Raw genomic sequence first — 25,089 nt, forward strand, 5'->3', positions numbered from 1 at the left:
ATTTTGAAAGCCATGCTGACAGTTCAACACTTCTGCAAGAAGTTGTATGGAGAAGTTTGTTCTTGTCCTCCAATTCTGCTTTGGCACCAAAGTGCTCTGTAGCCTTTTGCATTTATCATCTCCCTTCGTCTCCTGCTTCCTTATACAACTGCTTACAAAATAAGCTCAGTCCTTCCTGCAAGAAAACTGAACTTATCACAAAACTAAGACATAAACAGCATCTGTGTTTCTATAAAACATAGCATTTTGTTGGAAAACAAAGTTCGGGACTTAGATTTAAAATCCTTTTCTCTATTTAGCAAGCAGCCTTCCCACTCTAGTTACAGCAAATTAGTAAGAATTGTTTAAATATGAAGAAATGAAGCACAAGGAGTAACAAAGGAAACCCTTCAGCAAAAAGTTCATGCCTTCTTATTAAAAGGCAGTTCTTCACAAGAATAACTTCCCACACATGCAACTCTTAAGATGTGCCCTACCCTCATCTTTTTCAAACAGCAAGTTGATGCCTTAAAGAAAAAACATCTGAAAGGCACCATTAACAGGAGGCACCAGGAATTAATGCCACTACCTTGGGAATAATATCAGATCTACTTCACATGAAAACAACTGCAGCTAGGCCCACTCTTGCTTTCTGTTGTATTCTGCAGAAATTGCTTCTTTTTGAAAGGAAGTACGTGTCTTTATTGGAAGTCTTCCTCTTGTAAAGCTATGCCACATTAGATCTACTAATTCTCTGCCCTGGCAAGCTATTTATAAAGGCAGCTATTAATGTAATAAAAAACTGTGGGAAAAAAAGAACCACCTAAACCTCCTGCTTGCTAAGGAGTGATAGTGGGATAATCCACCATTCACCACAGCACTTGAGAAAGAACTGCACTTGATTACAGTTACAAGCATTTATAATAGAAAACTTTGGTGCTTTTATCAAGAAATGAAGAAAGTACTTGCAGCACTGCGGGTGTCTCTTAACAGAGGAGTTAGGTAGCAAAACACTGTACACTGGGAATAAAGTACAGATACATCCACATTTTCAGCCTAAGCAAAAATATCTGTGAGAAAACCAAACTCAGAAGCTTTCTGTCTGCTTGTTTACACAAGTTCAAGCTTCTTTCACATGTCAGAAGTGTTATCTACCACATGCCCATAGCCTGTTTCACAAGCTTCTATGCGTAAGTGCATAAAAAAAATACCCTGTCAACCAAGAAAAGAAACAAACAGCAACAAAATAATTATGTCTAGATAAGATCTACAAGTTCCTTTGGGCTACTCAAAGCGGTCTGCAAGGAACAATCAGCAGACACAGATACCACAGGTGCAGCATGCCACGCACAAACTGACTCTCAAACTGGGAGGACAGGGTGACAGCAGGTCAGGGACTTCCCTGAGCCAAGTTCAGTCAAGATATAGTTTTAACTGGGTGAGCCTGAAGTCTCTGTGTAGGGGTTGAACTGCCAGACCCAGATGTTAGCTGTAAAGCACAACTGCACTGTAGGCCTTGGGCAGCTTGTTCTCTCACCCAGTCTGATCAGCAAACCCAATCTGAACAAAACACAGGTGAATCACCATCCTGGAGGACTAGGACTGTGAACACTAGGCACACTCAACAGGTGCAATCAGAATGGGATCCTCCATCACAGATAAACTTTGTATTATTGGAAAATTGCTGTGAGGTGCACACAATGATACAGATGCATAACAAATACCGTAGATTTATACAGCACAAAAGAGGTAAGCACCTGTTTGACCTACAGGAAAACAACAAACAGAACACACCATTCACATACGCGTGCAATAACTTACAGAAAATACAAGGGTAAAGAAGAAGAACCCTCTTTCTGACATGTTATTTGGTATAAAGATACTATCAGCTCCTTGAAAGCTTGAAAACTGAGCATAGAGCTGGAGAAAAATACATTCAATCGTTTATTTGGCACCTACTTTGCTTACTAACGGAAACAAAAACTATCTTCCATAGAAAAGTGAGCTATGGGATGGCTCAAATAACACAGAAATAAGGACAGAAAGAGCAATGAGAGCTTCTGACAACTACTGAGGACCATGACTCACATAAAACACACAAGCCAAGAAAATATCTGTTCTAGCAAATGACAAAACATTTACAAAACTATAAAGACTGAGAGCATAACTCTATCCAAGTTGGGAGCAGCAGGGACACAGCTGCAGAACTGAATCCAAGTATTATTTACTTCTGCATTCTGTTTGACAGCACCATTAGATTTCCCCAATTCAGCCAGTTTACAAAACTAAACAACTGTAAGCATATTGCTCTGAATTTTAATATATTTTCCTTATGAACAACCTTTAAAAGTCTCTACAAAGTCACAGAATTTCAGGGGCTGGAAGAGACCTCAAGATAGAGTCCAACTCCCCTGCTAAAGCAGGCACCCTACAATAGCAGCACAAACAGGTATCCAGATGGACTTGCAAGACATTGCAGTGCAGACACTGCAAGGCTGCAGAGTGAAGAGCTGAAGTTCATACAACCTAGGGACAGAGTAGAACTGAAAATTAGAGTCCTACAGCCACAGTATGGTCACCAAAATACCAAACAGTATAAAAACTGAAAAGCAACGATTCCCAGAAAGTTATTTCACACCTTCTGGTTAAAACATTACTAGTAATCAGGGCAACCTTAAGAGGAAAAACAAGAACAAAACCACTAAAAAGCATGGTTTCGTGTTAACTAAGTCTTACTTCTGTGGCTAAAACTGTATAGGGATCAGAACTGTCAGAGCAAGGTATCAGCATATTGCAACCAACCTAGCTGCAAGCTGCACAGGGCAGAAACCCAGCTCACTATTGCAGCTCTAAGTCAAGTCACATTATCACATAACCCCTGCTTCTGCAACCACAAGGTTATGGTACACAGCTCATTTAGTTTCATAAAGAGAAACCACAAGCATCAGTGCAAAATACAGCCCCAATAGCTGTCTCTACACTTGAAAGCAGTAGATGAAGTAGAGAAAAATCGAAATCTTTATTTAAGAACAGCATTCAAACTTCACAGAATGAGAATGCTGCATAGCTGCTATATCTTAGGGTAATCCCTTTGGCCATGTTTGTACTTGAATCTAAATTGTATCTTATGGGTTGGGCTGCCCTGGTATTACTGTGACAGATAAATCCATTAATATGGTGCTAGCATAACCAATAACTTACAACCCTAGTGAGCGTTTCATACCCTTTTTAAGTGCCTGTCAAGGATTGAGCATGTTACCAATATAGACAAAAACAGGAAATGCAAGCCTTCAACTTTAGGTGTCCTGGTTTCTATTCCAGTAGCCTAAAGGATTTAGCTGGATGGTAACACCCAAGCATGAATAACAGCCTGAGTCATCCTCACGATACATAGGAGTGGCAGAGCAGATTTTCAAAGGGATGGTGCAGACACTGGAGTGAAGATTATCATTCAGCAGTCTTCCTGGTTTTTCAGTGTGCCTTCAGCTGTTAAGGTAGGTTTCCAACCTCTTAAAGCTCAATACTGTTTCTATAAGAGACAATTCTTTAGACCGCTAGAAAGGTTAGAAAATCACTTTTACGTATGCATAAGTAATATAAATCTTTAATAATTGTGTAATATAAAGATTTTATATATCTGCTCAAGCTAAAAAAAAAAAACAACACATAATACAGATTCATAATACTATATGATATATACACACACAAAAAGCAGCCATCTCACAGACTTCTAAGAGCATGCCTAGTATCATAAAGACAGGAATTCAGGAGCCAGCATTTATTTGAAACTCCTAATTCAGCTTTTCCAGCCCCACTTGTCACAACTGAAGTGTCAGAGCTAATTTTTAACCATAGAAGAAAAATAAGCACATGCAGCACAACCAGATTCCTTAGTGCTGTCATGCCAGCCATCAGTGATATCTCTCTGATCACACACACTTCTGGAACACGCACATGATGCAACAAATATATTTAGTTTGTACAGACAGGAAACCTCAAATCAACTCTCAGTTCCTTAGTTCCTTCTCTAAGGTTGCAACCTCCCAACATAACTTTTTAGAAAGGAGCATGACAAGCATATGGGACGGCATCGTTTGGTGGCACTTGGCACAGTTTTTGATCTTTAAGGAAAACCCTCAAAGATTCAAAGTTAGACATCACCGTCTGTAAAGATGTCCACACTGAGACAGGGTATGCTGAGTACAGTCCAGAAGCTCACAGCGGGCTGTTCTTGTGGACATCACCAATCTGCCATTCATTAGGTGCCTACCTTTACATCAGTACAGATCCCTAAGTAATTCACCTCCTGCCAGCGAGCATGCTGCCATTCTGCAGTCGTTCTGGATAAGCCAAGCACTTTTGTGCCCTTAGCACCAACCAGATACTCCCATATCTAAAGTCTTTGAAAGGCAAAATGTAGTAGACATGAAAAAGAGTGTGTCAGACAGTCTGGATTTGCTAAGAAAAGCCAACTGCTGTGCAGGAACACATGCAGTTCTTAGAACCTGAAGGAGATGTGATGTGAAAATGTGTGACTCAGTGCCAGTGCTGAGGTCACTCGTGTGGCTGAATCCACGACTACTTTTGTAGTCGCTCACATAACGAGCCACGGCCTGTCCTGAGGCCTTGAGGGCAAGCAGCAAAGCACAGCTTTCACCCACACAGTTGAAGCTTCCTCACCCAGCAATAGAAAGTCTGTGATCTGCATCATGCCCCACACCTTGCCTAGGCATTGTCCAGGAGAGTGCTGACAAAGCCAGAACAAGTCAGGGAACGAGTCACCAGCAGAACACTGCAGATGGCTGCCAGGCAGAGCTCAAGCCTGAACCACAGTCTCTTTCAGCCTGTTCATATACATGCAGCCCCAAACTCCCACCCTCACCATTTAGCCTTGCTTAGCTGCCCATCAAAAAGGTTTTAGGGTCATTCTACTAATTCAACAGCACATAATTTATCCAGTAATCTTTGGTCCAAATTGTTTATGGCACTATTTCTCCTCACAGTTTTAATAGGAATGACTTAAGATATCTAAGTCAAAGAGAGGACTTCTTAACTGCACATAGACACACCTACCTTCAGACAAACCCAACAGAAAGCACTGCTGAGAAGGTCCCATACCATCAGACAATTAGCTAACCACCGTTCCTCTATGCTCAATTCCTCCTTACAAGAAACAAAGAAATCTAACTTGAAATTGCACACTGCATCCAAGAATCCAAGTACTGGAATATGGGGAGCACCACAAGAACCCTGTCCTTGTGGAATCAGAGACCAGGGGCTGCATAGTTAAGTTTATCCTCTAGTAAATACTAATGAGTACTTAACCTGTACCTCCTTGCATCTTTACCTCAACCTGGATTTGTCTAACAGTGTTTAAATAAATCTTAGACATGCTTGTTTAATGTTTGTCTCTGTACTGCATGATCAAAGAACGTCTGCTGTTATTCCAGTTCAGGGAGTGTGTCATATTTATGCAATAAATATATTCTTTGGGAATACTCTGTTTTCTTCAGTTCTGCCACAATCAGGTGCATAATTTTAAAACCAACAGAAGTCTTTGCTGTGGGATAAGGCAGCTGAATACAAACATTAACTACGTATTTAGTTGACAAATAGGCACTGCAAACATTGAAGTATGTTAAATCTATGATACGTGACAGAACAGCACTGCAGATGTCATTGCAGATGCTGGCCAACAGAAACCACAGAGAAGATGCGGATAAAGGAGAAGCATGAAGGAGCACAGTTTAGACAACACTGCATGGAAGAAGTTACAGAACAGACTAAGTCATGGGTGTCCAACCTTTTGGCTTGCCTGGTCTGCATTGAGTGTAAGAGGAATTCTCTAAGAGCCACATCTACGAAGGTTGTACTGAAAGTAATTCCTCCTCATTATTTCCACAGAAACTACAGTAGTCAGAAAGAGCACACTAACACCACTTGCTATAGGATATTCTCAGCTACAAAACACTCTTTTTCAACAGTTACCAATGTTAGCTGTGCATTTTCACCAGCAATTAGCAAGAGCCTGCATGACACACTCTTAACAACCTGTATGAGTAGAAGTGACTCACTGCCATCACTGCTGAAATGCAGCACTCACTGCCTCACTCTGCTCACATCCACTGTGTCCGTTAACATTCAGCAACTGTTGCTGAATGTCAGTGGGTGCCATGTTTTCCACATGGACAAATTCACTGACACATCTTTGCTTCATATGGGCTTCCATGTGAGACATCATTCTGTCAGAGTGCCCCTCTGCTGCCATCGGTCACGCAGCAACAAAAATGGAATGGGATATTGGTGGGAAGGTTCAACCTCTACTACTGAAACACCACCACCCACTGATGTTGTGGGCCAACACAGTAAAATAGGTTACTTTCACAACAGCCCTCATAAACCGTGTTACATAGTTAGTGTATATGATTAACAAAGAATATTTTTTATAAAAAAACATAAAAAGAACAATAAAAACATGGAAGTAGTGGGATATATCTTTGTTTTTGTGAAACTAACTTATGAGGCAGTGGCTGCAATTCATAGTGAAGTCGTTGGGTGCTCATCAGATTTTTGATGAAATTTTATTATTCCTGTAATTCATCCTTGAAAGCAGCTGTTCACTAATGTATGTGCTGTCAAAAAGCAGTGACATGGATAAGGCATGACTGCAAAGTGCTAAGATAAATCTGAGAAAAGTCTGGTAAAGAGGGATTATCAGATTTTTGATTGCAACTTTATATATTCCATTTGAAAATTCACAATTAGTGTAATTATGTTGACTGAAAATGAAGTTGCAAACAAAAAAAATTAGTTAAACAATCTTGAAACTTATTCTCAAATTCATTTATCACAGTGGAAAGCATGGCAGTTAAAATACAATCTGAAGTAGGATACCGAACTCGGCTTTATCCTAGCCCTTAGCCCAGGCATGCCCTGCCTGTGGGCCCCATGCATCTTGGCGCAGCTGGCAGTGCATCCACCCTCTGCCCCACGCCATCATGGCAGTGGATCCTACTTCAGATTATATTTTAACTCTTTAAGAGGAATAACCTGGTAGAGAAACCTTTAAAGGCAGCTCCCTCCCAGCCCTGTTAACTACATAAGCTACCAGGAAACCTTTTAATACCCCAGTGCTGTGAGGAATACCCTTTGGACTCTTTACGCTTATGTGGATGCACTAAAGTATGACTTCCAAGTATGCCAAACATGGTATAAAACACGTATGCTCTGTCCTCTTTCCCTGCTGTACCTATGAAAAGGCACTTACAGGAAGCACAGTCCTCAAGCAGAGGTACCAACAGTATGAAAGCAGCAGAGTGCATTTCCTGGCCCTCCCTGTTTGTGGCTGAGAGGCCAGGAAACACAAGCAGATGGATTTATAGGAATGGATAACCAAGACAGATGCTCCACAGGTGTTGATTTTCTATTATGATTCAGCAAGAAAAAAAACACCTAAGGCATGCTGTTCCAAGAAACAAATGTGTTTTAGATGGTCCAGATGTTTTGCTCTTAATACAGGCTGTGGAAATAGAATGATTTACTGTCAATCTATCTGATTTACTAGCATTGAAAGCCTGTTCTTCCCTGGTTCTTCTGAATTCACTGCAGCAACACTCACGTCAAACACACAGTGCAACAGCTAACAGGGCTTTCTCTAAGGGAAACTCAAAAATACAGGAATGTGTTCGTGTAACCTTAACCTGAAATATTCAAAACAATGCTTTATTTATTTATTACTTAAACTGGCCACAAGAAGATCAATTTGACAGAAAAGACTGAGTGTGAACTCCCAGGCTGGCCCCATCTCATAGGAAACAGACTGACCATCCCGAGGTTTAAATTGTATTTATATCAATACAATAAAAAGGAATAAGTGGTTCAGACACCTTTATTTTTGAGTCCAAAGTAATTTTAGTCCCTTTATTTAAAGTTACAAAATGTAAGCAGTGCCCTTAATACTTAGAGGCACAAATGCTCTGCAGTTGATGTATAGATAATAGGGCATACTTTATGAATAAAAAAATATAGGAAATTGGTCTGCATATAATCTGTGTCTGGAAGCATCACAACCTCATTTGTGGATAATTTTCAAGGGGATAAAAGGGGCTTCTAACTTCAGGGTTAAATTAAGATTTAAAGAGAATGAAGTACTTTCTGCATGACTTAATTTCAAAAAGGGGAAATGTTGACACTAAGTAGTATTGAGAAGACTCTTCAATATTTTTAACTATTTGGGGATAGTTTTTTTCAGGTTTTTTTAGTGATTTTTTTAGTGATTTCTTTTTTCTTCATGGAAAGGGAAACGTAAAAGTGTTTCATCCCTTTCCTAATACACAGACAAAATCAGCTAGCAATGCAAACAAAGCAATAAACATATGATGACCAGTAAGTGATATATTATCTTCAAATACAATCTTTCACATTTACTGAATGTAACTTCCAAAGTCAGATAAAGGTCAGATGAGCTCTTAAGAGTTCTTCAATTATGCAAAGCATTTTTCCTCATGAAGACACTGTAACAAGTAAAACTACAATAAATTCAGCTACTCTCTCTGCAGTTTTCCTGTCTCTTCAAATTTCGTGTTGTATAGTCTTGCCCCCAGAAGCAGTCAGCAGAAAGAAGAAAAACTGGATAAACACAGACAATGCACCTGACTTCCCAAGAGCAGACAAACCTCCTAATGAACTGTTCTGCCTGTAAGGGAAGGTAAGAACCTAGACTAAAATACAAGGTGTTGGGTTTTTTTTGTTTGTTTTTTGGGGGGAGGGGTTTATTGCTTTTTTGGGTTTTTGTTGCAAGTTCCACAAGCTTTTCTTCAGAGTATAACACCTTCTCAAGAAAATACATTTTTTAGAAACATTAGCAAACATTAATCTTCTTGAAATTCCTTAATGTTTATGTTATCAGGTAATTTGTTTAAAACTAAGCCTAAGCAATCACTTATAAGATATGCATTATAGCTAAGTAGAAAAGTTACCAAGCCTCTCTCCTCCTTCTTTATAATAGCTGGAGTTAAGAGAAATTTACTCTTAAAAAGTATGCATCTCAAATTACATACCCCTTACTAATTAAGATTATACTTATTTTCATCTTGCACAATAGTACACGGAGATATCATCCGGGGAATAAACCACAGAAATACAATAAATCACCCACTCATTCATGAGCCAAATCTTTTGAGGAAATACAGAATCTTAGCAGACTTCTGCCATTGAAAAAATGTCCTCCTTTTGCTTAAGCATTACACTTTTTCAGACTAGAATCACAGAATAACCCTGACTTGGAAGGGATCCACAAGGGTCATCAATTCCCACTCCTGGCTCCGCACAGCACCCAAAAATCTGTCCCTACATCTGAGAATATCGTCCAAGTGCTCTTTGAACTCTGGCAGCTCGGGGCTGTGCCCACTGCCCTGTGCAGCCTGTTCCATGTCCACTGCCCTATGGTGGGGACCCTGCCCCTAACCCAATTATTTAAGTTATTTACTGTAATAGTCAATATTGTGAGGAAATGATGGATATTCCGTACAAAGTGAATCCTGGACAGGGGTTAACTTGAAACCTTACAATGTCCACTGCAATTCCCCCAAAGCACAGCAGGATATTAGCACTACCAGCATTTCACTCTCCTGAGCTACTGCTACACATTGGTTAGAAAAAATGGAAGTATGGTTTGGATTGGAAAGGACTGCAAAGTCTAACCCCTCCTGCCATGGGACATCTTCCATTACATCAGGTTGTTTATGTATGTGTAGACTGGTTAAAACTAGCAGCCTTTCCTTCATGCACAACTGTAACACCTAACAGGGTTCAAATATACCAGCTTTTCTGGTACTTTTTGTAGCACTCACATACTTGAAGTTCTTTAAGTTACACTCGCAGTTGCAGTTTGCTGTAAGCCACAGGATGCCTTCAAGAATTAAGATGTTTATTCACATGCTTTATGTAATGGATGAGGGAGACAAAGATGGACAGCAATGGTGGGGGGGGAATGTAGGACCTCCTATAAGGAGGCAAGAAAAGCCAGTGCAAAGTCACAAGGCACGAGTTGCCCTCAATTTTTGAGAGCCCTGCTGTGCCCTCTAGTGATAAGCCTGCCAGTGGAGTGAAAACTGCACACTTGGTTTTTACCCTCTCCTCTATTGTTGAACTCTTTTCTCAGCTCTTTTTTTAATTAGGAGCCAAGCATATGTGGAAAGGGAACAAAGCAAGTGCTTTTTGAAACACAATTTTACAGATACCTACTGACACAGCCTCTGAAATATGCTGTATAAGCCACTCCAAGACAGAGTCAAACACCTCAGGCAACTCAAGACAATAGATTCAGTATAACAAAATCAAGTAAACACCCTGATCATTCAAACAGGACTGTCACAAAGTATGATGTAATTCCATGCTTGTTGTCAATTGTTATTTTCTTTCACAGAAGCCTGCAACCATACCCATAGTTATGGAAAACACAACATTTTGGATTTTACAGTTTGTAAGCCCAGATTTGAATCTGATTATCTGCACATCATGCTTGAATTACTAAGTAGATATTGGCAGATACAGCCTTCCTGCTTATGACTAAGCTGACATCAAACCAGTTTGCATGAGGTGTCAGAAGACAGTATCTGCTTGTGGAGAGTAAAACTTCAGTGTTTATATCTCTGCCTTTATCCTCCAAGCACTAAAATTCTCAAATAAGCATTCTTTAAACATTCTGAGCAGAGTGCCTCATCTTCCATGATGACGTAAGCCCTGGTACAAGGCTCTCAACCTTCAAGTGCTTTCAGGCAGTCTTTCTCAAAGAACTATGCATTCAGCAGTGGAAAGGCATGTACATTTCATCAAGATGTGAAACAAACATGTGAAAGCAATATAGAGGAAAACAAACGTGTGGCACAACAGAGCATGGCACCAGAAATGCTGGGGCACATACAATGTCACAGTGACAAGCACAAAGCCAGGTGTGCAAGTCTTAGCCCAGTAATGAGAAGGTCACCTTCTTAACAGAGTATATTCAAGCAAGTGCCTAAATCTCATGCCCACTGACTCTGTTGGTAATGAAAATTGAGTCAAATAGGCTAGTTAGCATTAGTAAGTTGACCAGATTCACCTTGAAGCATGGCAGTTGCTTCCAAGTAACACTGAGGCCAGTGTGTCTTCCCTGGCCTAAGATGCAGCTCTCGAGGTGCAGACACAACAATGCCAATCCTGGAATCTGGGAGCACAACCCCACAGCCTGGTAAAGTAACATCAGTACTAGAAAACTTGAAGCTCAAATAGTGCACTAACCAAGGCCATACACAAACTCTGTTCACAGAATATTGTATTAGTTATGCTGTATTGTGTTCTCTGGACTTCCCAAAGATAACCATTTATTAACCCATCTGACACTTCACATCATTCTGTCAGCAGTCCTTATAGTCTCTCCTGTTCTGTGGCATTAAGAGCATTTTTGGTATGTAACACACAGTATAAAGAAACAGCAGTTGATTTACCAAGATTCAGCCTAAAACACAAAAGCCAACCTGCCAGAATGCTTTTAATGGCACTCAAAAGCATGAAAGGAATTTAAGTGCCAATTTCAATGAGAATCAGCGTTCTACCAACTATCAAGTACTATCAACAATCATATCAAGTGCACAGAAAGTGCCACTAAGAACTGGATAAAGTTTGTAAGTGCATAGAATTTATTGCCTTATCTACTGGCACCAAAATACTGTTTATGGGCATAATTATTATCCTTAATATCCACGCAAGACTAGTGAAAGATGCTGGCACATAAATCAGCAGTGCTATGCAGATATCTCTGATACAGCCTTTTGTTCTGATACAGCCTTCTTTTCCCAGAACCTCTAGGCATTCTGAATTTGATCTTGTTTAGCTCTTGTAATTTATTTTTCTAGAAAAATAATCTTGCTGAGATGTGTTATGTAGCTAGGTGTATTTTCTTCTCTAGATGTGCATGTTATACAAGGACCAATACTGCTTTAAAACATTACTTACAGACTGCCAAGCAAGGGATTCCATGATACGGTGTTCACAGCGTTCCAGGTGCTTTATCATGTCCCTTGTTAGGCGTGGCTCCGCTTTAATAAAACTTTCAATCACCTTGTAGAAGTCAAAAGCCTTTAAATCAAATACATTGAGAATCCACGGGAAAGACAAGTCTGTTTCAGCACTGGTACCATCACTTGGTGAAGCAGATCCTGCGAGGAAGGCAGATAACTATTACCAAAAGCATAACATTCTTTCACTTCTTATATGTGTTGCTTTTTTTGTAGCTATTAAATCATTGCTAGTTCAGAAATTTCAGCAACTGCTTTTTTTATTTCCTTGCAATTTACTGTATTTTATGTATTGGAATAAATAGCAATGATTCTCAACCACTAACAGTGCTCCTTAGCACTTCAGATCCAACTTACTGCCATATGTAGCCATGACAATTTCAAGAGCACACGCCAGAAGAGATGTGTGGAAGATGTTATCGTTCAGAAGTTTGCTAAAAAGAAAACAAAATCATTAATACTTATCCCAACACTAAAATAACAGCTAATGATAATAAATTATTGGCACATACCTAAAATTATGCACTGAGAGTCGCTCCTCTTCCTGAAATATCAGTCAAGCTTTGATTATTTTCATTATTCAAAAATGCAATGCCAGTACACAGCTATCAGTGCTAAACTTACCGACTTCAGCATAGACTCCATTACTCGGTAATACAGCCGCACTCCAAGCTGGTACCTCTATTAAAGGGAGGAAAAGAATATCAAGAATGAGAATATCAAGAATGTTATGAGATACTTGCTGGTTTGTGTTTTTGTTTTTGCTTGTTTCTCTTCCTTTGCTTGTTTGAAAGAGCTACAATAAAGAACTTTGTTCTCCTCAGCTCCAATTGCCAATAGTACCAGAGAGGCCTCAAAGGGCACTAGGCATTGTGACTACTTCAACCATGTGAAGACCAAGGGTTTATGTCACGTCACAGTTAACAGGATAAAAAGTGATGCTGACAGACAAGAGAATGTAGAGTACAAACATGTTGTAACTGTTTTCTAGAAGAAATGCTTGTAGAAAGCACAGCTAGCCTACTGACCTTATAAGGGAACAGATATAAAGAACACTTTGCAATAATCAAAACACTACTAACCTGTGAGCCAATCTCGGCACATCCCTGTCCAACTGCTTCAGCAAACTTCTTTCTGAAGATGTGGCCAAGACTTTCCACCCTTCTCAGGATACTGTCTTCAGGGTTCACTGTGCAATTCTAGTCAAGAACAGAAAAGAAGGGAGGGAAGGAAAGGCAAAATGTGGAGATACAGTTAGAGAGCAGGACGAGAAGCACTGCTCATCTTGTAACAGCCCATAAGCCCTGGCAAAAGAAAACAAAAGAAAGGAGAGATGAGGGATAAGAGAGTGTTCTGTACAACGGGGACTGTTTGGAACAAGCCACTGACTAAAAACAATGCTACTTAGTTAAAATGTTACTAGGCTAGCCACATGAATACTACTGGTGTAGACCGTGGATAGTGTAGAACAAAGCTCTGCTGAGAGGAAGCAGGACACACTGGCCAGCCTTGACTTATCCCTCTGGAAAACAGGTGAGCTACAGCAGCTGTTTCCCCTGAATTCAGATTTGTTACAAGGAATATAGGACAGGCAATGTCCAGACAGGAAAGAGGCTTTTCTGAACTTAAGTAAAAGCTGTTACAACAGCACAGCAAACCTCTGCCTTCGCATGATCTAAAGATCTTATTGAAATGGGTATCACTTAAGCTGCCAAGAGTTTCCCAGTCCACAATCTTCACAGCAGACTTGTGGGACAAAGTGGGAGTGAAACTTTGGAATGCTGTAACCAAGGGAGACAAAGCGGTTGCAGACGCACTTCCCTCTCAGAGGGATGTCTTTGAAGTTTTAAAAGACCAAGAAAAATCTCATGCTAAAGATAAGGAGAATGCTCCGTGCCCTCCCCTCAATGGCAGAGGGTCAGAGCTCTCTGCAACTTGAAGAGACAGGAGACTCCTTCATCCTTCTCAGTACTCCCCATGCCCCCCCCCACCTGCAAGTAAAAGGGAGGGGGGCCCTTCATGATCTGTAGGGGCATTGAGGGAGGGGAAACAGAACACTGCTGGGAAAACTGTCACTCTGGACATATACTCTGGCATGTGAAAGAGGCTCCGTTGGGAGCCACTATCTTCCCAAGAAACTATGAAGCTCTGATGTGCAACCACAGACCATGGCATAAGTTCTGTTTTTTTACGAGCATTTTGGATTCCGTGTACTGATTTAAGATCGCTTGCTCAGTTGCTAACAGCTACTCAATTCGCTTTATGGGAAAAGGAATGGGGAAAAAGGTGTGTCTACTTGTATCTTTTGTGGGTCATTCTAGTATGGCTCTAGCAAATCTCACAACTAGACAACTCATGGGAACAGGGCCATAAGCAGATCCTGTTAGCTGAGCGCAAGACTGCCTGAGAGGAGCCCTAGATGGTGGTTGGGATGCAGCTCAGCAGGCATTCCTTAAGGTCCCTGATGAACAAAAACCTGAAAAGGCTTTCACATCCATCATTCAAGAAACAAAAGAGCCGTACATGCAATTCACTGACCGCCTTAAGCAAGCACTCGAACACCAAATTGATAATCTAGAGGCTCATGAAACTTTACTTCTAAAACTCACTGCTGAAAATGCCAACACAGACTGCAAAAAGCTTCTTAAGTCCTTGCCAAACCAAAACCCAACCCTGATAAAAGTGGTTGAGGTGTGTAACCACAATGGGACAAAAGAACATCAGTATGATGCTATGGCCACAGCTTTTGTGGCCATAAAAGGTCCCTCCGAGTCTGTGGAAATTTGCTATGGTTGTGGCAAACCTGGTCACCTTAAAAGGGACTGTTTGGCTCTGGAAGGAGACAAGTCTAAAGCCTCTACTTTGTCCCCATGGTGCTGTAAGGGACAGCACTTTGCTAACAAATATTGTCCTAAGTATGATTGTGAAGGTCACCGGATACAGGGGTCTTCAAACCACCAAGACCCCAAAAAGGTGCCTTACTAATTTGGAGATCCTCAACTAACCTTTCAGGACTTTTTGATCTCCCAGGAGTTACAGACTCAGACTCCGTCAGAGAAATTAAAATTATGGCTTAGACACTTTTTCCACTCTGTATTGTCCCTAAAGGGACTCACATTGCACAGTTAATTCCCTTCCCACATGAATTGATACCTATTACAGGGAAACAAAGAGATGGTGGGAGGATTTGGTTCTATGGGAACCCCACAAATACTACAGGTACAGACAATTTCTGATAAATGTCCTCCTTGCAAATGTACCCTGTCACTACAGGGGCAACAAGTAACACTCACTGTTATTGTAGATATCAGGGCTTATATAACTGTCATTTCGGAAGCTAAGTGGCCTCCTACTTGGCCCTCACTGAGGTAGCCCCACATCCCTCACTGGAATCAGAGGGAACAGTTGCAGTTATCAAAGTCACAATCTAATCCAGGAGACAGGACCAGAAGGCCATATTGTTTCTGTTAAGCTGACTTTTGATGGGGGCCACTGAGGTGCACAACACCCTGAAATTAACCTGGAAAATGATGACACCTGTCCAGGTGGATCAGTGGCCCCTGCGACTGATTAAACTGCATGCACTCAGAAACCTTGTCCAAGAACAACTCCAAAAGGGGTATTAGTTCCCTCTATGAGCCCTCAGAATTCTCCTATTTGTAATTAGGAAACAAAGTGGCATTTCCTCCAAGACCTCCACAAAATTAATTTCATAATGGAGGAAATGGAGGCCTTACAGCCTGGTGTCCCATCTCCTACCAAGATCCCTTGAGATTGGCATTTGATAATCATCGATTTAAGGAATTGTTCTTTCAACATTCCTCTGCATCCTGATGATGCTCTTAAATTTGCCCTTTCCAGCCCTAGCACCCTTGCAAAGATATCCCTGGGTTGTACTTCCCCAGGGAATGAAAAACAGCCCCACCATTTGTCAGTGGTTTGCTGTGAGGGCCCTCAGCCCCATTCATCAAAAAATGCTTGCTGCCTTATTATCATTATACGGATGACATTCTTACAGCAGCAGAAAAACAGGAGGTAACAGAGAAAGCCTTAACCCTTGTCATTGCTGCTGTACTGGTTGGCTGAAGGATTTATCGAAAACAGGAATTTATATTTAAGCTGTATTGTTGCTTTTGATGATTTCTTTCCTTGTATTTTACAATGTGTTCAAGGACTGATAGACAAGTCTATGAAAAAGGATTTTACTGGTAGAACAGAAAGGGGGAGATGTGGAGATACAGTTAGAGAGCAGGACTGGAAGTAGTGCTCAGCTTGTAACAACCCACATAGATCATTGCCCTGGCAAGAGGCTGGCAATTCCATAAATTATTCACAAGTGTTTCTTCAAGTCACTTACATTGAAATATGCAATGAGAGTATCTGATGGTTTATCAGTCGCTGAATTTAAAATCATCATCAACTGCTGAATAGTATTCATTGCAGCTCTGAAAAATAAAAAAAAAAGAATAAATACATTACAGTTGACTTGTTGTTTCCAGAATAGCACTTCTACAGATAAAAGCATTTTGTTTTAGTTCTCAGTTCAGTTATCAAAAAGCCTTCTAGGAAAAATCTGCTGTACTGTGTTAACTAGAGTGGGCTGCCCAGGGAGGGGCTGGAGTCACTGACCCTGGAGGTAACCAAGAAACATTTAGATGTTGCATTGAGGAACATGGTTTAGTGAGGACTACTAGTAATAGGTGGACAGTTGGACTGGTTGATCATGCTGGTCTTCTCCAACAACTTGATGATTCTATGACTCCATGATTTTTCTTCCAGTCTCTAAAAACAACTGTTTGATTCTTTCAGTGGTTTTGTTACTTTCTGATTAATTTAATATTTAATAATATTTATTATTCTAAATTTCAGCACTCTTTAGTCTTATTTTTGATTAATGTGAGCCAAATTAAGTGAACAAAAACAACCAAACCCATTCAGTTATAACTATAGTAGCTCCAACATTAGTCTTTAACCTATTGCTGAAATACATAAGTATAAAGACTTCTACCAAAACTCTACAATAAAAAGCATAAGGATGATTCTGAAATGTATAAGGATGATGAAAAAATTAAAATGGAATCACACAATCCATACTCCTGATACGTTGAACTAGTATTTATATCCATTACTTTCATACTAACAAGGAAGAACTTCTTTACTGTCAGAGTGATGCAGCAATGGCACAGGCTGCCCTTCAAGTTATGGCATTTCCTCCTCCGAAGGTGAATTCAAGACCCATTTGGATGCCTTCCTGTGTGACCTCCTGCAGGGAACCTGCTTTAGCATGGGGTTGGACCCTATGAACTCCAGAGGTCCCTTCCAATCCCTGCAATTCTAATTTATTTGTTTAACATAAAAGACCAGACACAAAGCCACTGAAGAAAATGATTATGTTCTTATCAACTTCAGGAGGCCTAAGAGCAGGTCCTAGATGTCCAGTTCCAGAAAAAGGATGTTATGAGAAGACTCAAAGTAATAAATACAGCACTTTCAATGGAACTGTAAGGAGATCAATCTAGTTAACGCAAGTCAAGTTAATCACAGACTTCCTATTCTGCACTGGTGATCAAATGTTTACTGCCATCTAGTGACAGCCCCGTGCTTTATGGAAAACAGGTAGCTACAGCCACAGTCACTGCTGGTTAACAAGCCTCCACTCGGACTGTCTTAAGCAGCAGTATTTTTGGAATAAAGAGAAGTTCAGATAAAGAGAATGTGAGTGACAGCCTCACCTTGAGTACTGTGGCAGCTCTGGGTACCGCAGAATAGAATGGACATAAAACTACTGGAGAGTGTCCAAAGGAAGGCTGCAAAGATGGTTTATTCAGCGCAGAGCAGAGGAGCTGAGGGGAGGCCTGATGGCAGCTGCAGCTCTCACAGGGAGTGGAGGGGCAGTGCTGAGCTCTGCTCTCTGTGACAGCAGGAATGGAGCTGTGTCAGGGGAGGGCGAGGTGGAGATAAGATTTCTCACCAGAGTACAGTGGACATGGAACAGGCAGGCTTCCCAGGGCAGTGGGAACAGCACAGAGCTGCTGGAAATCAAGGAGCATTTGGACAGTTCTCTCAGACGTGGGGTCTGACTGCTGAGTGATGCTGTGAGGAGACAGGGCTTGGACTCAATTATCTTTACAGGTCTCTTCCTACTCAGCTGACTCTGTGATCAGAGTTTGTTTAGCACATTTCAAATTATTAATGTGGAAACTTGTTAATCCTGGACTTTAAAGATTGGAAGGGATCCTCCCCCTCTACTCTGCCCTGCTATATTTACAATACTGTGTCCAGTTCTGGGCTCCCCACATCAAAAAAAGACAGGGATCTCCTAGGAGGAGTCCAGCAGAGGGTCACAAAGATGATAAAGGGCCTGGAGCATCTCGTGTATGAAGACAGGCTGAGTAACCTGGGCCTGTTCAGCCTGGGGAAACAACTGGAGGGGGAGGGGGGGATCTGATAAATGATTATGAATATCTAAAAAGAGGTGCAAAGGCAAATGGGTGAGGCCAGGCTCTTCTCAGTGGTCTGTATTGATATAAGGAGCAATGGCCTAAACCTCAAACATAGGAAGCTCCTTAAAAACTTGTTAAATAACTTCTTCATAGTAAGGGTGATGGAGCACTGGAACAGGTTGCCGGAGAGGCTACAGAGTCTCCTTCTGTGAAGAAATTCAAGACTCATCTGGATGCCTGCTTATGCTACCTACTGTAGAGAAGCTGTCTTAAGCAGGGGAGCTGGACTCAAACTCCTGAGGTCCCATCCAACTCCTGCAATTCCGTGATTCTCACAGTTCTTCTGTACTGGACTGTATTATCAACCAATCTGCAGTAATACCACATATCTGTTCCTTTTCCCCAACAGACCAGAATATGTTAGCACTCTGAAATGTTCATCTTCCCAAATAGAAAGTAACAACACTTGAAAGATCATGGGACAGGAAATGCATGTGCATATACAGTTTTGTATAGGGAAACAAAGCCACAAAGACGTAGATGTAGAGCTAGAATGAAGATGGAAAAGGAAGATGAGAATCAATCTTGCAGAACTACTAGCTTGGAAGTATAAACTTGCAATCTCACAAGAACAAATATAGTAAACTATTTTACACATACTTTGCACTACAGCTCAGTAAAAACCTGTTTTCCAATAACTTCACAAAAAACTGAAGACTCTAGGCATTCCTAAGTACATGCTCTCTACCCATTAGTAACCAGAACCAGATTCTGTCTCATACGAAAGCAAACAAGCAAACAAAGCACCTACACTCAGGATATTTCAAGCCAGAATATTAAGACAAAACACAGCTTAAATGAAAAATTCATACCGAACAGGAGTCTGTGGAAGTACATGATTAACCTCCTCATCTGGATTGTTTCTCCGTGGCGTTCTTTCCAACTGTGAGCTATGAAAATGGAAAATAAGCTTATGAAGCACTGAAGTAATATAGAAGTGTTTTCTGTAAAAAGCTTATTGTTCAGCAAAAAAAAGCTATGAAGTATTTTTGAAGCTCTAGATCAATATAGTTTACATTGCTAAGGAGGTCTGCTTTGAATAGGATGTTGGACTACATGACTTCCAAAGTTCCCTTCCAACTTTTTTTTTTTTGAGAATTCATTTGTAACAATTTCATTTAAATGTACAGCTAATACAGCACCTGGGACATCTCTCCTGTTAAGAAAGGCTGAGGGAGCAGGGTATATTCATCCTGCAGGAGTCTCAGGAAGATCTCAGTGTCCATAAAACTCTGGAGAGAGGGTGTCAAGAGGCCAGAGCCAGGCTCTGTCAGTGGTGCCCAGTGCCAGGACCAGAGGCCATGGGCACAAACTGGAGTACAGGAGGTTCTCTCTGAGCACCAGGAGCACTTCTGTACTGTGCAGGTGATGAAGCATTGGCACAGGCTGCCCAGAGGCTGTGGGGTCTCCTCCTTGGAGATCCTTCCAGAGCCGCCTGGATGTGGCCCTGGGCACCCTGCTTGAGCAGGTGGACCCAGAGTGCCCTACCAGCCTCAGCCATGCTGTAGTTCTATATTGCATACATCATTTTTATCCAGTTCTAAATTAATATATTTTTCTAGCACAAATAAAGTCACACTCACACCATGAGCAAACATCAAAAGTTACGGAAATGTTACATAATCAGTAACCACTAATATTTTACAGCATGACTAAAAAAAATTCAGATACATCTGTATTACCAAGCAGCACCAGGGAGTGTGCCCAGGCACTGGTACTCAACTGCTTACTCTGTGAATCTGTCAGTGGCATACTTTTGTACAATGAAAGCTATCATTCTCAAACAATTTCTGGGTCCAAAGTCAAAGTGGACTCATGAGCACTCCCAGCAGCCAGCTTGCACCTATCACCAGCCAGATTTAGGAGAGAGTTTGACAAGGACCAAGCTGGCCCCAGAGCCATAACATATCAATTAGGCATATCCACTAGCATGTAGCCTCCTTTTCTCTCTTCGTGATTCCTCAGTTGCCAAAGGATTGCAGAGGCTTGCACAAGAGTAAGAACTGGAGTACAACTTCCACATAATCTTAGCTAGACATGCAACAACTTATTTTCTTATTATTTAAGCTATAATGTAAAGCAAGGATGGTGATGCCAAGAATACCTTAGTTGAATTACAAGTGTAAGGTAACAACGGGATACAAAGATCACTTAGAGCACAGGAGGAAAAAAAATACACAAATCCACACTTTTGACTACAAAATACAAGAGTAGTAGGTGAAAATATTACCATGCTATAACATCAGGCTGTAGAGTTTCATCACGATCCAGAAATAATCTTGCATCTATATCCTTGCTTTTGAGATAAAGCTCATCATACTGTTTTGAGAGAACGTCAACCTTGAAAAACATATAGAAAAACCAAAACATTTTATAGGAACAAATCTGCTGACAATTTACTGAATAATATAACCTACTTCTACCTCATTAATACAATTGAACACAATGCTGAAACTCAGAGTAACCTTGAAACTCACAAAGTCACTTTTTATACAAACAGTTGAAGTGCACCTAGGGGAAAAATCATTGTTCCCATGTGCAAACAAAGATAGCCTTTTATAAGAGAAAACAATATAGGATCATAAGACACTTCTGAAGATATACAGCTCTTCACACTGCAAAAGAGCTAAAAATATCTGGAGTAGAAGATGTAGACCTGCAAATCAAACTCATGTTTCCAAGCTTTTAAGTGTTTCCTTCAAGAAAAAAAGTATATCTAGGGATAAGAAATGTAAAATGAGTGTCCTTTGAATGGCTGCTAGACTAATCCACTAGTCTCCATCATTGCTGGTTTGGAGATGAAAGTCAAGATCCAAGATCAAATCACCTCTTTCTAAGTGTAAGAAGAGTTTTCTTACTACATGTAAATATTTGTATTGATGCTGTTCTTAAGAGACATACCTAGTTATACAAAACATTACTTCATATCCCACATTCATTTTTTAAAATTACTTCTTTTAAAAGTTTCATAGCCCATCAGATCCCATGTTGGTATGACTTGCAAGAAAAGTTCGTGATGTTTTTTTTTTTTTTTCCAGTGACTAACACTAACTGGAAGCACAGAATTTTTAACTGGGGCCTGGTATCACCTTCCACTTCAAGTCTGCTGCTGCGCTCCTGCAGAAGCAGTCAGTCATCTCTATTATCTGTTCCCCAAACCCTTAAACATATTACATGATGCTGTGCTCTAGCATATTCCAGCTATAAAAAAAAAAGGTAACAGTGCATAAGAAACCAAATTAGTCATGAAGCAGTACCAAGCAAAAGCAAGCTTCATGCATCTCCTCCACAGATTTGTTCCTCATCCCATCCTTTTATCTTTGGCAAACAAGTTTGCACTGAATTTCATCACTAGAAGATTGATGTTAGATTTCTTTACATTCCCACCTCTATTCTTTTCATTAGGAAAAGTGCATTATCTTATCATTACCTTCCTAATGGTTTATTAGGAAGAAATCTTCAGTCGAGAATACAAGTTCTCAATCAATTGACTCAACAGTTCATAAAGCTTGACCATCAAGCACGCAATGAAGGTAATTTACTAACAGCAATCTCCAAAAGCTTTTCTTTTTTTGGAAACAACATTAAACTTCATTAGAACCTCAGAGGTTTTTTGCTGGCTTTGTTTCTTTTTAATGAAAAACAAACATCTCATATTATTAGCAACTGTACCAATGAATTCAGCTATGACTGACATGTATTGACACCCTCTGTGAGATATACCTGTACCTTCCTGCTTTGGTTTTAAAATATCCACCAGACACTTAGGTTACAGCAGAAGAACTTGTGATACAGGACATATTCTCAAATATCATTTCATAGAATCTTCCATCAGCAGTCTTGGACTACTGTTTTGATACCATGTTTAATTGTGCAACACTGATTGTCTAATAAGCCCTATAATTATCTTTGCCTGGAAGTTTTACAGGGCTTCCAAACTATGCCTACCACATATAAAACCTCAACTGACTGCTGATACAGAACATGATACTGCACTGACCCTAAAATTCACATTGAAAAAAATTAAGATATTTAGCAAGTCTTATATCTTGTTCCCTACCCAAGATACTGTGAAACTGAACAAAAGAGGCACTGTACATCTGTACCTGTACATCTTCAGAGTCACCTATTCTCACATTATCACACCCTAGTGAGGCACAGCTGAGCCTACTCCCTAAAGGACGATGAATGTAATTACAAGAAGCTACCTACTAAAATTAATCTTGCATGCAATTGCATAGAGGTAGTCCGCTGCATCCAGGCTACAACTGAGTAAGAACAAATTAATTCTACAAGGACATAGCACTACAAACTCTGCCTGCTGTGAAACTGAGCCTGATCTTCTGCATATTTCTCCTACATCATTCAAGTAACATCAATTATATTAAGATTGATAACTTAAGATGGTATGCATCTATAGAGTGACTTCAGAGATTTGACACTGTAGTGGTTGTAACTTGGACTAATGGCTTCACCAAGATCATGGATATTCAATTCATGTTTTGCTCTGAGCAAAACCATTAGCTCTATCTCAGGAAATTCACATAGTAGATTCAAGTGTAAAAATTACAAATAATCCCCAAATCCTGGAACCCCTGTTAAGTCACATTCCAGAAAAACAATGCATTACTCCCAAATGATTTCAGAACTGTCTATTAGAACTTTATTAATATGTAAAGTGAAACTTAAGCAATCTGACAACAAGTTAAGCACTGTTATTAAACTATATTAAATTACTCCAATTACCTCTGGTAATCCATTTGAAGCTACAACACCAAGAGAATTCAAGAAAGGAATAAAGCTTGTGAAATATACATTTTTTACCTAAAAATAGAAAAAGAATAAGATTAGCAATGTACAGAGGCAGCTATGCATATCCTGCTTTCATGTTTCAAAATCATGAAACTAACTGAGACACTGTTTTGTTTTCAATTAAACAAAAATGAAATTGCCTATATATACCAAACTTCGTTAAATTGTAGAATCATAGAATGGGGTTTGGTTTAGAAGGGACCTTAAAGATCACCTAGCTCCAACTCCCTCGTATAGGCAGGGACATCTCCCTCTAGACCAGGCTGCTCACAGCCCCAACCAGCCTGGCCTTCAATGCTTCCAGGGAGGAGGCATCCTCTTTCTTCCACTCATCATCTGCTCAGATATTCAGAAATAAGCAACTCTTAAGACAGAAATAGACTTATCAGCAGAGATAAAGGAGAATGAGGCCTTCAAGATCCTACACAGAATTAGTACATTATCTATGGTTGTTCTCTCATTCTGGGATGCAGCTGTGAAACTCCAATCAGAGCAGCCCTGCATCTGCATACTAGATGTTGGATCAGTATGAAACTTCATACAGTAATCTTCACAGTTAACCTTAGCAGGGAGACTCATCACCCTTACCACACACCAAGGGACTTAATTTTAACCTACCTACTAGAGAACTGTAGAATGGCACAATTCCTTCACTACTGAACTTGAGGGAATAATTAGTAAACACAAGCAGTCTTTTAGACTGCAATGTTTAAATAATGTTTAATATTAACCACATATCCCAGGGGGGCTTAGCAGCAAGATCCAACATACATTAAAACACGGGCATTACCTCATCTAAATTACAATCATGCTCTTTACAAAGGATTTCAATAACTTTTGTATCTGTATCAATTTGCTTTGAAGTGCGTGCATTCCTGTTCTGACCTCTTCGTGGGGTTCGAGTTGAACCATTAACAGTCAGTGCAGTCACAGCAGACCCTGGAAAGACAGGCAGAATCATCACAAGTTTACAGCTACCTTAAGAAAAAGAAACATTAAGGTATGTATATATGTATATATGTATATATGTATATATGTATATATGTATATATGTATATATGTATATATGTATATATGTATATATGTATATATGTATATATGTATATATGTATATATGTATATATGTATATATGTATATATGTATATATGTATATATGTATATATGTATATATGTATATATGTATATATGTATAATATCTGTATTTTTTCCCTTTTCATCTGTTCAGCTAGGTAAGCAACCTCCATTACAAAAAATTTCTATGAAAGAACACTAGTTTTTCCAACTCCTATATCAGTATTTGGACATTTTGTTTTTAGAAGTATTCAATGCAATTTAATAGCACTTTTTGCAAGCAGCTTTCAACGAGCAGCTGTTCTGCAAAGCTAGGAAAGCCTTGTGCTTTCACGGATGGGTAACTATTTTGTGTGTTTTACAGAACCACGGAACAAGAAACTGAAAGAGTGATTTCATGCTCCTAAAGTTTAAAGAAGTCAAGCAGAACAAGTGCTGCTGGGAACGTACAGGGAGTTCCTCCCTTCTCCAAATACCCCAGCCAAACAAGTACAAAAAAACACTTCATTTTGAAGATATCAAAAATCTTAAGTTTAATGAGAAAAATATTGCATTTCATTAAGCTCAAAGTAGATGGCCTCACTGTCAGATTGAAATATCCAAATTATGTTAATATAAGTTGATACAATTAAACACTTCAAAATGGATAATCTCATCAGCAAGCTGT

The 25,089-nt window shown here is 40.0% G+C and overlaps 1 protein-coding gene across 1 annotated transcript in view; it reads right to left on the reverse strand.

Moving 5' to 3' along the window:
• Window positions 1-25,089, reverse strand: part of RB1 (RB transcriptional corepressor 1) — a 73,002-nt gene that overhangs the window by 32,116 nt on the left and 15,797 nt on the right. Inside the window, exons 8-17 of the mRNA XM_065743964.1 lie at window positions 24,141-24,289; window positions 23,285-23,362; window positions 20,769-20,878; window positions 19,351-19,428; window positions 16,393-16,480; window positions 13,118-13,234; window positions 12,660-12,716; window positions 12,548-12,579; window positions 12,393-12,469; window positions 11,974-12,176 (exon numbers count right to left, since the gene is read on the reverse strand). Coding sequence (XP_065600036.1) covers window positions 11,974-12,176; window positions 12,393-12,469; window positions 12,548-12,579; window positions 12,660-12,716; window positions 13,118-13,234; window positions 16,393-16,480; window positions 19,351-19,428; window positions 20,769-20,878; window positions 23,285-23,362; window positions 24,141-24,289 — 989 coding nt within the window. The remainder of the gene's footprint in view (window positions 1-11,973; window positions 12,177-12,392; window positions 12,470-12,547; window positions 12,580-12,659; window positions 12,717-13,117; window positions 13,235-16,392; window positions 16,481-19,350; window positions 19,429-20,768; window positions 20,879-23,284; window positions 23,363-24,140; window positions 24,290-25,089) is intronic.

The sequence above is a fragment of the Cyrtonyx montezumae genome, unplaced genomic scaffold (assembly GCF_038088225.1).
Source record: "Cyrtonyx montezumae isolate F1298 unplaced genomic scaffold, pur_monq_1.0 scaffold_3, whole genome shotgun sequence".
Taxonomy (NCBI): domain Eukaryota; kingdom Metazoa; phylum Chordata; class Aves; order Galliformes; family Odontophoridae; genus Cyrtonyx; species Cyrtonyx montezumae.